The following is a 17,427-nucleotide window of genomic DNA, read 5'->3' on the forward strand; positions in this document are numbered from 1 at the left end:
CGTCCTTCTTGAACATGACCGGTTCAACTGACCCATCTTCTCTGAGTCTCCATCCCCTACCTACTGGGTCCCAGAGCTTCGGCTTTGGCAGGTGGCTGTGACGCCACACTGCTGTCTGGTATAATGCTCTCTCTACATGTTGTTCAAAGGCATCCTCTGTCGGAGACAAGACATGTTACAACAGCATATGTGGATGCCATGAAAGAGCTTTGTGACACTGATGCAAAGGGCCCAAAAGTACATCAGGAGCATGGAGCATCCAGAACGGAAAGAGATGAGAGAGACATACAGAAGATAATGGAATTTGTGGAGCAGAGACAGAATCCTTTTGATCTTGGCAGGTGGCTTTGATAATGGTCAGGAAGTCAGGCATTGACTGCTTGACGAGTTTTTCAGTGACCAGGAGGAAGCCGATACAAGAATGGTGTTACATGCAATACAACTTGCACAGTCACATTCTTGTCTAATAGTCAAATCAGATGATACAGATGTGCTGGTGCTGCTTATCTACTATACAAGCAGAGGAATGTTTGGATCCTCTGAAGTGTACATGCACTCTGGACATGGCCTGAAGGAAAGATTCATGCCTTTGAACAACATATAGAGAGAGCATTATACCAGACAGCAGTGTGGCGTCACAGCCACCTGCCAAAGCCGAAGCTCTGGGACCCAGTAGGTAGGGGATGGAGACTCAGAGAAGATGGGTCAGTTGAACCGATCATGTTCAAGAAGGACGCTTCACCGAAGGAAGTCAGGGACATTACCCATCTTTACTGTAAAGGCAAATGCAAATGCGATGATGGCACCAAATGTCAATGCTTCGCAGTGGGACTAACATGCACTGACTTTAGCTCATGTTTCCCTGACTGTCAAAATGTGACCCACTTTAACACAGAAGATGATGTGGATGAGTAGATTTACCTAACTTGTTCTGTAAGTTCATCTAAGTTCTTATTAAAACGTTCGTCAATGCCAAATTGCAGTCCCGCCTCCTCAATCTCGTTTAAAAAAAACACCTCATTGTTCAAAATCTAACTTTGTTTCACTATTAATTCTATTTTACAGTGTGTTGCTATACAGTATTAACTCCTTACATTATTAAATATCTAAAGGGTACCAGAGCTTGCAGAGCTTTGGTCTTTTATATCACTGGATAAAGGACTGGAGGCTGTCACTGATTCATTTTGCTTCATTTTGCTTCATTTAGCACACCTCCTTCTTTTGGTAAAATAACATCTTCAATACTCATATCATATATACATATTTGGTATTGCCAAATTCAGCACAACCTCACCTTTCATTTGAGCTATGATAGTGTTGCTATGATCATCATGAGCAAAGCAACCATAAAGGAAATGATAACATTCTCCATAGACATGTTTTTTCCTCATTGTCCGCCTATTTTAGGCATGTGTTTATTGGTCTACATCTACAGATATCAACATCCAAAAGCTGCAGTGACTCCCTGGCCACAACTGTGCAAAGTCCCAAAGCTCTCAGGGCTTCTGTTAATTTTCTGCATGACTTTTTAGGTCTTAACACCCATACGGAGAGGTCACATTTTAGTTTTCTTTCATTGTGGACACTTCATTCATTTGGTAATATACCATCTTCAATCTTCACAATATATATACATATTTGGTATTGCTAGATTCAGCACAACCCCACCTTTCAATCAAGCTATCATATGTCTGCACTTGACACTCCCTGACAAAGCCATTTCAAAGTAAATGATGACATTCTGTATAGAAATAATTTTTTAGCATTTTCCGCCTATTTTAGGTGTGTGATTATAGGCCTATATCTACTTCATACATCAAGATAGCCACATCTAACCTTTTCTAGTACATATAGTGGACCCCTGGGGACAACCATGCCAACTGTCAAAGCTCTCAAAGCTTCCAGTAATTTTCTGCATGACTTTTTATGTCTTTACTCCCATACGGAGAGGTCACATTTTTGGTGTTTTTTTTGTTTGGGGGTGCATATGAAAATGTGTCAATATTTCAGCCTTAGCAGTAAAATCATTTTGGCCAAGAATCAATTTCATGTATGGGAGACCTTTGAGATGAGGAAAAACATTGTTGGGTTTGGTTCTACCTCCGGTAGGGATATCTCAAAAACGAAGGCCCTTTTGGAGCCATTGTCACTAGCCTAGTTATGGGAAGCTTGATTTGGGACGATTTCAGTTGGACTAACATGTTTACATGTATTTTAAAAGTCTGGCTTTGGACAGGGTTATTTCCGTCCATTTTTACAAGACTTTTCCCCATTGTGGAGATTCTCAAACCCATTCAAACCTCCACATATACAGGCGTAATTCAAAACACACACATACACAAGAGGCCGGGTTGGACTGCACTGTATTAAAGGGGAGATTGAACTTTAGCACATACACACACATTACACACTAAGCGTACACAGGAGGCAAAAGACAAGATCGACAAATAAACACAGTTTCATGTGGCGCACACTGTAGTACTCAAAAAAACAATAACACACATAACAGACAGGAGAATGTCAGCATGTCACAGGCTGTCTGTTCTGGTCTACCAGGGTCTCAGTACAGGGCTGGAGATCAGGCTGAGTCAGCTAGACATGTCGCACAACACACACCAACGCACGCACTCGCACACAAACAAACACCCCGTGACTGGGCTTCCTGTAAAACAATCAGAGCATGAGGGTCCAAAGGATAGGGGGCAAACAGAGAGAGGAGAGGAATGTATGATTTGAGGGACAGATGAGAGGAGATCGATGGAAGGATTGTAAAGAGAAAAAAAAACTGAACCAGAACTCCTTAATCACAGAGAAGGGAGAAATGGAAAGACAGAGACGGAGAGCTAAAGAGTACAAACATTCCACCAAAGTTGCTGCTTGGCCCGGCGCATCCTAGTACGGTCCAACCCAGAATACCACACACACACTCGCACACACGCGCATACACACACACACATACACAGCCGCCTACGCTTTGCCCCTGATGCCCTTTTCTGTGTGTGTGTGGCGATTTCCCCCAGTGCCAGTAAGACATCAGGCTGACTTGGCTAACTCGGTGTCCATTCCCCACTAAAGCCAGCTCTACAGGCTCTTTTCCTTCCAACTGAGCTTGCTGAGCAGAAACAGATGTGCGCTTCGTCCCCTCCATTCCTCCATCTTGGCTCTGCAACATCACCATCGCAGATCCTGTCTCTTACTCAGAAAAACTGGGATTTCAGCAGAAACAGATGGGCCGGCTCCCTTAGCTCCTCCATCTTTGCTGCTACGTCACTGCCAAACGCTGTGAGCTCTGGAGAAACCAGATGTGTGCTGAGGCGGCTGTGTCCGCCATGTTGGCTCTGTAAACAGGACAGAGGAAAATAAGGATGGTTGTAGATATCACAGCGCTCTTAGATGTTATGGTATTAGTGTGGAACCATATGACTCTGTTTGGGAAGTTTTCTTACTAAATTTAAAACGACAAACGGCTGACTTTTTCCTCCCCCCAAAATGAAAATTCGTTTTGGCCGTCAATGGAATTTCCGAGGTTAAACTTCACTTGCACAATCATCTTGGCAACAAAAATAAGCATTTCATGCACCCTCACTGTTGACATAATGAACCCAAAGCAAAGAAAGAACTAAAGATTTTTTTCTGTAATTGCAAGTCATATTGACAGCTTTCCAAGACAGATTTTTTGAAATAAGGAAAACACAACTGGAATTAAATGTCTGCTTGGTGGCACATTCTTTGCTCCAGACCCATTTTCTCCCATTTCACTTTTACCTCCATTTTCTGAATTGATTTCCTAAAACCATGGTTAGATATACTAAGACACGACATGGTCGGTGCTTCCTTGCAAAAAGAGGTTTTTGATCTCAATGACAAATGTTCCTAGTTGAATAAAGGTTATAACGTTAATAACATAAGATGGAAATTATCTTTACCTTAAGATTTTGTCTGCCTCACTCCACTCGAAGCACGGCTAACTTTAGCTAAACTGTGGCCAAGCTGCAATTACAGGGTAACTGTAAATGCTTAAACATATGGTGCAACAGTAGCATAAGTAAAGGGGAGGACATCTAGTCAGTGAACTGGGTCAGTAACACCAGATACACGTCAAAATCTAAGTTTGCTGCCTTTTGCTAACATTAACTACCATAAGCTAGGGTTCATACCAGACCAAATTAGACTGGCAACAGATATCCAGAGTTTATAAAGCGCACAAGTGTGTTTTATTTGTTATCAGCCAAAACATTTGGGGGGGTAAGAATGTGTTTTAGTCCATCATGGCTCAGGCCCCCCCCCCCCCCCCCCCCCCCTGCCATTTGATGATGCTTGTTTTAAGGAACTCAGAATACATAGAACCATAAACTACTGTCAAATGAGGCAATTTCTATTCAATTATTATTGGGGAATCATTTGAAAATCACTTTCAAATCAGTTATAAGCCATTACTGTGCAAAACGTTTGTTGCCAGGTTTGGAAAAATCTCTCTGAATGATCATACTTGACTGAGTGAAGTCATGACTCAGCAGTTATAGCGCAGCTTTAAATTCCCTCTTTCGGCTCCTCCCGCTGCAACTCTGGTAACATGCCTGGAAATGTGTGTCTCGCTGTGTCCTACTCTTTCCTTACTGGTCTGTTTTAGTGAATTACCGTGTTGATAATCTCAGCTCTCCCCCCCTGCACCCCGTCCCGTACCCTCCCACACACAAACTCCATCCTCTTCCCACCAACCCAAATACGGCTATGTTTGTATGGCAAGATGGAGGGCAGTGAGGTGAATGAGAGACTGGAAGGGGGGTAAGTATAGAACAGATGGGCAGGAGATGAAACAGAAAATGGACAGGGAAGAAAAGAAAAGAAAAGAAAAGAAAGAAATTTTAGAATTGGAGTTAAAAAGGGACATGTTGAGAAAATAAATGGAGAAACAAGGGAGGGATTTACCAGCACCGGAGTACCTTTCCTGCTGATACTGTGTAACTGGACTAGAAAATGATGAGAAGGGGAAGTTGTTCTCGTAAAAAAAATCAAAATGAGTTCAACAGACATTTCCTGATAATCTCATAACACTATTAAACTGCAGCAGCCGACCAGTCAATATCAACCACAAGCGGGTTAACTGTCATCTTTGGTTGTTTCAACTGTTGCAGAACAATAACATTTTGGTTGACATCTGCAAGTTAATTATATGGGTACAGCTCAAGTGATTTGTGAGCACTTTGAATGCATTTTAAGGTACTTCATCTCAGAAGACTGGTGCAGTTGTGCTTTACTGTTTTTTCCCCCATGATTTACCGGCTGGGGTTTATTTTGTTTCACAGCAAAACAAGAGGAGAGTTTGGGGCATTTTTTTTACACGGCTAACAAAACTAAACAAAGTCTTTGTAGGTCTTGGAGGAGAGCAGTTTGAGAGCCATGAACAAAAAACCCTTTCAAGATGTTTGTCAAGACCAAAATGAGAAAATGGTATTTTCAAACGCAGTGTGAGATTGTCTGCATAAATATGTTAAGGACCATGTAGTTTAGGTCAAATACCTTCATATATCTTCTGCAGCTGTAATTTCTCTTTAAATTTTTAAAATTTTAATTTTTGAAAAGCACAATTGACATTTTTCTTAGTATATAATAATGAATTAAATATCTGGACATATTGTTTATTGTAGCTAACAACCATTGGCTTCATTTGAAAAATCTGCAACGTAAAAGATGTGATTTGCAGCATCGTTTATCTGTTTACTAAGTGATAATATGAAACCACTTAAATGAAGGTCTTTGTGGGATGAGCCCCAGAAAACACCAAAACGTAAAAAATAGTTGGGGTTTAGCATTGACCAAACCACCAGAACAAACGGACAACCTCGAAGATTTTTTTTTGTTAAATTCTAATGGAGCTTTTATATGTTCGCCTTTCAGTAAATACAGAAAGATTAGTCTTTGTAGGCAGCAATGATGGCCTAAAATGGACAATGGATAAAAACACGAAACAGATGTGTTATTGATTAGCTTTGCTGTAGTTTGGGCACTGCCATTGTCAGTCTGTATCTCTGTCAACTCTTCAGTCTCTTACATCTCCGTTCACCACCTCTGTGACTTCTTCCAAATGCCTTTGCTGTCTGTGTATTTGTCCACCACTGGGTATGCCAGTCCACAGCCACTCTCGAGAATTAGAAAAGAAATTTTTTTTTTTTTTTTGGCTGAGCAGGGTTGAATGGGGTCAGGGTTCTGAAAAACGCATCCCCATAATCCCTCTCGGTCAGGCTATGCCGCTGGCTGCACGCACAGACCAGCACAAATACACACGCATACGGTTGCAGAAATTCATACGCTGTCTTTTTGCCTCTCTTGGCAGCTGGAACGCTTATTTCTTTGCTGAGTGAAAGGCCTGCAGTGGACGAGGTCTGTGTGTCTCTATGTCTCTATGTTTATATGCACACATGAAACCTAATTATTGAGGGAAATCAACTCAAGACGGGGGACTGGAGAATGCAATTATATGTATTTATACAGCTACTTATTTATTTTAGTTTCTATGTAAGTTGGACCTTGGATTCATTGTGTGTATTTTGGACACATCTCTTTTTTTTTCTTTTTTCTTTATTGCCCTGGTCTGAGATGCTGGCTTAAAAAAATATATCCTGTAGTGTTGAACACAAAAACCTTTTGAAACTTGGTTATATATGGCAAAGTACTCAGGCTCCTTCTGTAAATATTATCCAGTTACCAAAGAAGAAAGATAAAAATCCAGTTTCTCATTTGCATGTCTGACTTTTCATTTTATTTCTGACTGTCTTTCGGACTCTACCACTCAGTTTCTTTGTGCCAGTCTCTCTGCCCCCCTCTCCCTTTCTAATCTCTTCTTTATAAACGATCAGGGGCCTGGCCATGAGAACCAAACCTTCACCATGACAACCACAATTTCAGGCATGTCCCAACAACTCCTCCTCTGTGTATTTATGTGTGTGTGTGTGTGAGTGTGTGTAGCCCAGCTGTTGAACAGATGGAATGCTCGCTATGCAGCAGATGATAATAGTGTGGAATCCAAGGTCTGTACCCATCTCTACCTCCACTTTCCTGTTACCTCTCTTCCCTGTTTTTCAGCTTTGTCCCTACTTCTTCCTTTGAGTCCTTCTTCCAGTCTTTCCATCTCTTTCTCCAGATGCTTCTTTTTCTCTGTGCTTTGTTTCCCCTGATTAGATGCTTCTAACGATCAAGTTGTATGCGACACACCACACGCACCCTGTGGCCCAGTACTCATGTGGAGTGGGGCCTGACTGAGCAGCCGTTGCCACATTTTTCAAATTTTTTTTCTTCAAGCCTTAAAGGTCTTTTTCTGTTCCATGGCAGACAGACTGTGTCTAAGAAGCCCAGACCGTCATGCTGGAGGAATGCAACCTCCTCGGTGTCGAAGTAACTCAGTTCTACTGAAGCTCTATTTGGAATCCTCTAGCTAATTTTGAAGTTTCTGTGTGTGCATCATTCAAATAGAGAATGTTGGAAACAAGCCCAGGAATTTGGTAGAATGAGGGAGCAAGCAGGTTAAAGCTGGGCTGCAATGACAGGGATGAATTTGATAAAGACTAAACTAATCTTATGCTGTGTGTTTATTTAAATGAGGGCCTCTGGGGTTTTGTGGAGAGAAAAGTTCTTATTTTCTAGGCAGATGAATGCGTATTTCTGGAAAATAAAGCTGGGATAAACACAAAGCTCTCCTTGTGGATATTGAGATCCTTAAATATATGTTGTTGATGTGTGATTAGTTGAATAAACGGTTAAATGTCATTACCCAGGCTAGGTGGAAACAGAAAATGAACAAGATAATGGTTGTGCCTGAAATCACCAAACAATCACTATATAGTGAACTGAATGTATGGTGAGATTTGATAAACACTATATAGTATTCTCAAAGTATCCCATAATACACCATGAAGAATGATTATGTAATCATTATTGTATAATTAGTGTATAACAGATGGTCATTAAGCGAGCAAGTACATAGTATAATTCATTGTGCTGAAAGAAAAAAAGAAGATGATCAAGTCATACAAATGTAAAGAAATTTCTCTTAGCATTTTCAAAATATCTGAAGTCTTTATATTCCAATCTCCCAGCAATAGAAGTTATAGAAAATTAATATTGTTATTATATAGTAAGTTTTAAGTCTCTTGTGTAAAATAACAGTTTGTTTTTCCTTTTAACTACAGGCACTACACTAGACTAATGCAGAAGTTGTGGCGTGAAAATAATCTTTTAAATCTAATATGAAGAATGAAAACAGAGCTGAAGAACAGAACACAAACAACTGGAAACATTTAGTATTTATTCATTTTGGAGAAAAAAAGTTGAAGTACACTCAGTACATTACATAAATGCAGGCCTGTGTCAGTTCTGTAATTCACTGCGCTGATTAGAGTAGCATGCAAAAGTTCTTACGGTTATTATGAGTCCAGTATATAGTGCTCAACGGACAACTTCCTGAGTATTCAGTAGGAATGAATGAGTTTATGATTACGGACTCAGCCATTGTGTGAGTATTAATCGGTCAAACTAAAGATATGATTTAGATTAGAGTAAGGGGAATCCACATACCCCACTGTTTTTGCTTGACACACGATTTTTTTGGCATTCTTTACGAAGAAGAAAAAAAAATGGTTTTAAATAAGATCCTTACCCTATAAGAATGGGTGTAGCCACTGTGATGTCACTCACTGGTTTGTCATCTGCCACTTTGAGAGCTCTGGTTTAGTGTGATGGAAATGACCAGATTTGGACAAACCTGATCGAGCATAAAATGTATATTTTTAAAGCTCATGTCATATTAGGCAAATTTTGCTTCAGTCTATACTATAAAACCACTTGGAGATAAACCCACAGATGCTTGCATTGCTAATATTGCATTATTAGCTTAAGGAATAGTCAGACATTTTGAAAAACACACACACAGCGCAACTAGTGGTTCCTCTGATAGCACTGTTAGCAATGTTCATCAGGCTACAACCATGGTAGATACTTTACAGTGGTTTAGCATAAAGAATGGAATATGTCAGTGTAGATTTGTGGTCATCTGGATCAATCATGGTAAAGCAGCTGGATGTCATCTTTGGATTAAACCAAAAGAGAAGTCCAGCTGCCCTCCACTTAGGCTCTTGGCAAAAAGACTAGAGGCAGGGGAAGCTGCTAGCCTTACTGTCTCTCGTCTGTCTGACTTGCAAACTGAAGGCTCTAAACAGTTGTGGGACTAAGTGCTGTCTAATCTGTGACCAGAAAAGTAAAACAAGTCTTTGTCTTTCTATGCTGGGGGAACAATCAATACACCACCAAAGCAAACTTTGTAATGGAAATTTGCCACATTAAATATGTGTCTCCTCCATGTTTTTGTGACCTTTAGTTAAGCCCGACTGTATTTATGGACAGTGACTCATACTATAAGAACTACTACACTGAGATCAGTGGTGCGCATCTGCTCTGAATCTTCTGATGATGTCACAAAAGTTTGTGTAATCCTTGCCTCACATCCCCCTAAACCATCACCCCACTTTCTCCTTTCATCCTTCCCTTTTTTCCATCCCTCTCTGTTGATCCCTGGCTTGCTTTTTGTCTCTCAATTTCCTTCTGTTTTTGTACCTAATCTCTTACCCAGACTCCTCCTGCCCGTCCTCTCTTTTTACACTCAGTCCTTCAGTGTCTCTCTTTCTTCCTCTAAATTCCCATCTTGCCCGGTTTTGGCTTGGGCTACCGCCCCCCTAAATCCTCCCTCATTCCGCCTCTTTTCCTGCTGTCCGTTGCACTCCCCTGCTGCGTCTGGCTGTCCTAAATAATCAAACACAGGCGGTCAGATGCAGACAGGATGTGAGGTCAGACGAGGAGAGGAAGTGAGGGTGCGTGGGCAACACAAAAACAGAAGAGAGAGGACATAAGGGACTCTGAGGACATGGGAGTCAGCAGAGTAACACAGGGAGGAGATTCAGTTTCAGTTACAGCCGTCAGAATAGGCTCTTTGTGGTTGATCTCTATATTAAACACTTAAGCAGCTGGATTCAACAACGCCAGCGAGTCATAACAGCCAGCTGGGAGGTAAAGCAGTAGTTTCCAACTTTATTACCGGTCTCCTGAAATTTTAGATACTAGATCTCTTTCCTCTGTCACAAGCTGAGCTTGTAGGTGGGCCAACTTTTTTTTTTTTTCCACCTTTCTAGAATATTAGTGTTTTGTCTACAGTTGTTGGTGTTGGCAAATAAAAGAAATTAAAAACTCATATTTGTACATACATTCAAGACCACACTAAAAATTGCAGTTGACATTTATCTCGTGATGGGAATTAATTTTGCAGTACAACAAAACTAGATGTTGAGCTGAACCAGTGACTAGAAAAAAATTTATATAACCGTTGAATTATTATATTAATCACTGCTATTAGATGTATCTAAGAGTGAATGTTTTAGAATAAAACATGTCGGTGCCTCGATGGACATCAATTTTGATTTCTAACTGAACTTTATAGCCCGACTGATGCTGTAAACGGGCCCTACCTCTTCCTGCCTTGGACCTCTTGGATGTAGGAGAAAACTGCCACAACACAGACCAGACTTTTATTCTCCTTTGTCACTCAGCTGTGATAAATGTGTGGAAGAAGCTAGATCACGTCTGGAGTCGGGAGTGCGAGTGTGCTTTTTTTATTCCAATATGGACAAAAAGCTTGTTTCAGTCCAAATGGACGAAAGAGAACCAGAGGATGTATAAAGAAAGAGAGCTAATGGGCCGACGTGTTGAGCAGTGATGCAGAGTGTGTGCTTCACCTGTTGAACCCTCCCAGCGCAATGCCAGACCCAACACACACATGCACACACAGTAGCTTAACTCCCCTCCTGCTGTTACCCATCACCAATCTCCTGTAACCTGATACAGTCTCTCTTTTGTTCTTGCTTTTTATTCTAACACACACACACACACACACACACACTTGCAGGGAGGTCAAGTTGAGGTTGTGATTCCATGACATCACTGTTGCCATGAGTCATAAGTGAACCCCCAGGCACAGTAAGGCCCTCTTTCCCACTGAACCTGTCAGACTCAGACACATGCACACACACAATATCTCATTCATCACTTGTACTAAGTATACAGCAATCCCAAACTACTTTGTTTAAAAATACACTCAACGCATGAGTACACATACAGTCATATACAGTCAAAAAGCAAGAGTTTGGACACACCTACCTGTAGATTTGAATGAGTAAATGTGTGCAAGCTTTTGACTAATACTGTATGTCTTTGTTTATGCTCATGCACTCAGGCTACGGCTACACGAAAACGAAACGAGTTTTTTTTTTTTTAAAACGGGTACGAAAATTCTTGCAACCACACGACAACGCTGCGGTAAAGACTCAGGTCCAGACGAAAACGGATGAAAACGATGAAACGATGCAGTACACACGCCAACTGTGTCACGCCACGCTGTGAGACAATAGAGAAGTCTCACAGCGTCAACGTTTGACTGACGCAAAAACGTTTTCGCTGTAATAATGGAAACGAAACGACCTCGTTTTCAAACTTTCCCACTCTGGAACCCGTTCTCAAAAACTATCGTTTTGGGGTAGTGGGAACGCCGGCTCTGTGTGGCCGCGACAGCAAAACGATAAGAAAAAGTATCGTTTACAGTGAAAAACGTTTTCGTGTAGCCGCAGCCTCAGTGGCAGTGATCTCAGTGCTTTTTGACTGTTTACTTATCAGTACCTCCTTTAGAAAATATCACAGCCTATAAGTGTTTTGTGTTGCGAGCTACTAGTTCCTTTCATTCATCCTTGCCTGTCAAAAAGTCTTAGTTTCATACTTGTATTGCTTATACACACACACACACACACGCACACCCTCACACACATGCACATCCTGTGTGATTTAGTCAGATGAAGAAAGCAGGCCTCCTCTGATCGGAAAAACCTCAGCTTGGGGGATCACACGGGGGAAAGACTTCCATTACCCACACATGTGCGCACACGTAGGATTGTACAACCCTCATAACGACCTCAAGCATCCAATAAATCACCTTTAGACATGTGTCAGTAGACCAGACCTGTGCGTGGGTGTGTGTGGGTGCATGTGGTTATACTACAGTCTCATTCTGAGGCGTTCTGGCACCCCATTACCTGAGCAGTCTGTAGAGTAAAAAGCCCCGCTCACAATATGCGATGTACTACGATATCTAATAAGTCACCTTTAGGATATTTGGGGCTGCAGCTATTATTTCTTACATGTTCAGTAAACAGTTAGTATTATCTAAAAAAAAAAAAAAAAGAAACATAAGATAACAGTGCAATCTGTATGTCCTGGAGCCTGAGATTATCCCCTCAAATTTCTTGTTTTCCCCAGTTCAGCAGTCCAAAAATCCCCATCCATTCTTTGCAAAATGAAATAGAATGGAAAGACATAGTGGAACCTCACATCTAATAAACGGAGACAATATATGTTTTTTTTTTTTTTCTGTGTGTAATAAATGGCATGCTAAGCTGCAACATTTTCTCAGAAGTGAATGCCCCTTTTCCACTCTGTGGCTGGGTTTGTGTAGTTATTGTTCCATGACTCTGAAAAACATTATATAGTAACACAAGCATGTGTGTGGCATTATATTTAGTATCACGCCACACGTAATAGGTTCTATGGAAGAGCTACAACAACAACCCTGCTGACGTCAGATGTTTCTGTGGATAATTATTCACAGGTGTGGGGCCAGCTGATTCAAAATTATGCATAATAATGATTATGGATAATGATTTCCAGGAATGAAGATAATTCACAATATCAATGTTCAGAGCTGAATAGACGCTGTGGAATATGAGTCATGTATTGTTTTGGTTTTTTTTGGTGATCCCCATTTCATTCGCTCTCTGAGGAACTGGTGACTAATGCTTTACAATTGAATTTTTTGAGTTTTTTTTTTTTTTTTTTTTCTTCTGCGCTAATCACAATTTGATGAGATTAAATGCGTGTGTGTTTAGGAAAACAAGTGTTGCATCACACGCCATTAGTCAACTCGCTTTTCTGAAGAAAGTCTGTTCTTGCTCTATTTGCCCTGTTTTCAACAGCACTGCTAAAACTGCTGATGTAGATCTGTTTTGAAACTCGGAATGGGGGAATTTTCTCTTTCTTTTCAATTCCAATTAAGAAGTCACCAGTCAGACTCCTTTTCAAAGATGAAGAAGCTGATGCAATAATGACCCAGCGTTTGGTACTTCTTCTCACATTATACTCGGTCTCTCCTCTTTGCTTAATCTGCCAGTTAAAATATTTCTTGTAGCAAATTTCTTTAATTACTCTGTTTAATTTTTTCGGTCTGTCTCCCCAGATCATGATTCAGAGGGGAAACGTGTTCAAGACATGCTGTCTACAATCGACAAACCGCAGGTTGGTATGCATGCCCTTCCACACATAAAAAACTCTCGCAGTTTAAACCCATTCAATGAATCACCTTGTCTATGGCTAATCATGACTTTTCCACATGTGTATTTTGTATCATTAAATGATTTAGAACACTGGCAATATTAGCAGTGGTGACTTGCTTATATGCAATGTGATTTGACATCGAGTTGGTAACTGTTAAGAGGACCAACTGACAATATAGGCTGCACTCAGTGTGGCCACATGAGGGCAGCATCGCCTCATCCCTGCCAATCCATTTCTCACTTAACTTCCAGCAGCTGAAAAACACTATAAACGCTGCTCCCAGCCCTTTTCTTTCATTTTTTTTTTCTAACCTTCCCGACACGGGATTTGAACGAAGGAGCCCATGCTGTGCAGACATACATGGTTTGGTAGAGAGAAATTGCCCCGTCCCAGTTTAAGGAGTTTGGCCAGCATGCTGCGAATTGGACCATTTGACACAGTGAGTTTGTAACGGGAGGTTGAAATTAACAAGGAGAATGCCGGGATGACAGATGGAGAAATTGCGGTGTAATAGGAGATGGAAGGAAAGACCGGAAATGAATGTACAGTAACAATATGTCAGCCTGCATAGCCTCAGCTGACCCCTGAAGTGATGCAGCCTATTAAATGGGAGACTGAGAGTGAATAGAAGGAAAAGAAAGAGTGAACAAGTGAGATTTCCTTTCTTTTTTGATTGCTATTTTGTGTCATAAACTGTAGATGTCAGGATTTTTGTTATTATTATTATTATTTTGTACAACTGCGGTAATGTGTATATAGGGTGGAGGGACACAGGAACAAAGCAAATGTGCCTCTGGATGCATTAATCTGCGTACCATTCACAGTTAGGTAATAATAAGCCCACATCTTATTAGGAAGTAATATTCCTTTTTTCATACTGTAAAATGTAGACTTTTGCATAAATCTCACTTCATGGTGCGTATCAAATAACAAATGAACTGTGGACACGCTCACCTGTCTCTCACATCATGAGAGGGAAACATCTGTCTCTGTAGACAGTCAGAAAAGCTTTGCTGGCTCAGCTTTTGAGTAAGCCTGATGTGTATAATGTACTATTTTCATCTAGAGACTTACATTCTCAGAATTATTTTTTTAGAATCAGAATTACCATGAGATAGACATATACGTTGAGGTTTAACTGTCATGGAGGTAGAGTTAAAGACCTATCAACTGAGCCTCCACCAAGGCCAAAGCTGTCTTGGCCAGTGCTAGAACAAAAGTGACCACAAGCCAAACCAAACTTTTTGGGGAATTTGACTTGTTCATGCTCCAACTCTCCATCAAGATTTATGCAATTTGTTTTGGTAGCTTTTTCTGTAATTATTTAATTTTTTCAAACTAAAGACGAGCAGAAATTAATATTGTTGCCATTTCTTTGACCACTTTCACCTCCCACTAACTGGTGCTGAAACACAGACAAATTAGATCTTCTAAGAGAGCTACACTTGACTCTTGATCTCCTTGTCAAGACTCTAACTTGGCATAAAGTATACTTTAAAAAGTTTTATATGAGAATGAAAAGTTTAATACTTTACGGAAGTGTCAAAGTGTTCATTGTTATTGGACTAGCTCCTGATTGGGCACAAATGCAGTCATCAGATCAATAACTTACACAATAAGATTGATGTTTGATATACAGTTATTTTCTCTCCACCTCACTTGTGACCTTTTGTGCAGCAGTTTGTCAGATAAGGCATTTTGTCTTTTACAAGAAAAATGGTTACAAGAGCCACAAAAGGATTCTCTTTCATTATCCATCAGTTTCCTATCCACTTTTTCTTTTCATTTCTTTTTTAATGGTGCCCTTTTCTTGACTTCTTGATGACATATTGTCCGATTATATGTATTTGACTCTCTGTGCATCTTTGCACATCACTCTGTTGTGACATAAATCATTACTTCATTTATTAGCCGTAAGCTACGGCACTGCATCATCGCACCCACAGTGCGCTGTACATTCAAGCAAAGACGTTTATAGAAAGAGTGAAGCAGTCAGTTCTGCGTTAACTCCATCAAAGAAACAGATGTGATCTCACCCACAAATTTTTTGCAAGTACAACATGCCCTCACAGGTTGACACATGTATTGTATATGCAGGCTGCTTTTTGTGCTCATTAATTTTCCATTTTCATTCCTGGCATTTATGTACCTGGACTTAAAATAGCAGCCAAATGTGAGTTACACCCACATCAACACATGCACATGTGGGCTACAGGAAAAAGGACAAAAAACACACGTGCACATTCAGAATTATATCAAACTATCTCAGCACCTCTCTGAGTTGGATGATTAAAGGACCATTCACCCAGAAACAAGTTTGACTGTAAAACAATTTTCTCATCCAGCTATGATGCAAACTTATTTTGTATCCGAAAAAAAAAAAACGTGTGATGATGTTTTTCTTGTGGAAATAATTAGGAGCATATCTGTTTATATGTGTGCTACAGGTGTCCAATGTTCAGGCGCGGGCTGCTCGGCTGTCCTGGGCCCCGCCAGCTGGGCTGGTGAACAGGCATAGTAACGGGATGCCCGTGTCTTGCTCCTATGAAGTGTCTCTCTCAGATAAGGGAAAGGACGGAAAGTATCGCCTTATATACAGGTATGAACCCACTCCAACCTAAGGAAATACAGAATCAGCGACAGATATGCTTCACAAACAAAAAGCTCATTCAAAGCATATTTGTTTGACATTTTGCTTTGTTTGTCTTTGTGTGTTTTAGTGGTGAAGAATTAGAATACCACCTGAAAGACCTACGACCAGCGACAGACTACCACGTACGGTAAGAACTCAAACTTTTTTGTGATTGAGCAACACTTCTCTGCCTGCAAATGCTACGTTTATTGCTTTTTTTTTTTTTTCAATTTAAGTTCCATTCTCAAGTTTTGCCGAGCCAGGAATCTTGCAAATGTTGCATAAGGCCATTGTTTGAATTTTTGTTATCTGTTGTTGTCAGGGTGTCTGCGATGTACAACTCTGTTCGAGGTTCGTGTTCAGAGGCCGGCTCTTTTACAACACACTGCAGCGTCCCTGACGTCCCGTTAGCCCCAAAACTCTCCCACCGCACCAAGAGCACCCTCAGTCTACAGTGGAAGGTACAGCTACATGTTTGTCAAATGCTGTCCTAAGAGTGATGCAGCTGTCGGAAACCTAATTCTCTGAGGAAAGCAAACAGCATATTTCGCTTCTCCTGCTTTATCTTCTGGCTTGACTTTATCAGCCCAGCAGCACCTAATAGACATTCTTGCTTTCTTGCGCAATGCTGTCAGGGTGCATCCCTGTATCCTCCCTGACCTCTCCTGCACAAGCCAGTTTTATCCACTCGCACTGCCGCTGATAGAGAGTAACATCAATTACCAAGACAGGATATGAGGTCAATCCCGAAAGCACAGCGGGTATTTTGTCAGTCTCCTTGTCAGTCTTTCATCCTTGGCTTATCTCTCAATCTCTCTTGCCTCTTGTCGGCCTCGCCTGGTCCGTCTCCCTGTCATCAGCAGCCTCCTGGAGACAACGGATCCAAAATTACAAACTACCTGCTCGAGTGGGATGAGGTAAGTCTTTGTTTATCCTTACTGAAACCCCAAAACACCGCAGATATCTCGTAATACGCATTAACATTCTGCGCCTGGTCAGAACTGGCATCGTTCTGCAATGTTTTTTTTCTCCATCTTTAACATTGCAATTAATCCTATAAAATCTTTCTTTTCTCCTCTGCAGGGAAAGAAGAACAGTGTTTTCAGAGAATGTTACTTTGGGAGCCAGAGGCACTGTAAGCTGACACGACTGTTCCCCGCCTGTGGCTACACGTTCAGAGTGGCTGCGCATAACGACATTGGCACAAGGTAATGTTGCCCTTTCATATGATATACAATCACATATGTTATAATGTGTGCACTCACACAGTGAAGTGAAACAGGTATGCATGTACGCATGAAAGATACTACAGCTTCTTCTGGCGCTTCGTCATACACCAGAATGGCAGACTGAACGACAGAAGCACGCAGCCCATT

At 41.0% G+C, this 17,427-nt stretch overlaps 1 protein-coding gene across 3 annotated transcripts in view; it reads left to right on the top strand.

The window, feature by feature from the left end:
* The window catches only part of fndc3ba (fibronectin type III domain containing 3Ba), a 96,266-nt gene that overhangs the window by 52,862 nt on the left and 25,977 nt on the right, over nt 1–17,427 (top strand). For 2 of the 3 annotated variants that reach the window (XM_075488024.1, XM_075488026.1), the window contains 6 exons: nt 13,322–13,380; nt 15,867–16,018; nt 16,140–16,199; nt 16,374–16,512; nt 16,912–16,968; nt 17,135–17,259. In XM_075488024.1, the coding sequence (XP_075344139.1) occupies nt 13,322–13,380; nt 15,867–16,018; nt 16,140–16,199; nt 16,374–16,512; nt 16,912–16,968; nt 17,135–17,259 (592 nt within the window). The remainder of the gene's footprint in view (nt 1–13,321; nt 13,381–15,866; nt 16,019–16,139; nt 16,200–16,373; nt 16,513–16,911; nt 16,969–17,134; nt 17,260–17,427) is intronic. The other variant, XM_075488025.1, reaches the window with a different exon arrangement.

Source organism: Odontesthes bonariensis, chromosome 17 (genome assembly GCF_027942865.1).
Source record: "Odontesthes bonariensis isolate fOdoBon6 chromosome 17, fOdoBon6.hap1, whole genome shotgun sequence".
NCBI classification, from domain to species: Eukaryota; Metazoa; Chordata; class Actinopteri; order Atheriniformes; family Atherinopsidae; genus Odontesthes; species Odontesthes bonariensis.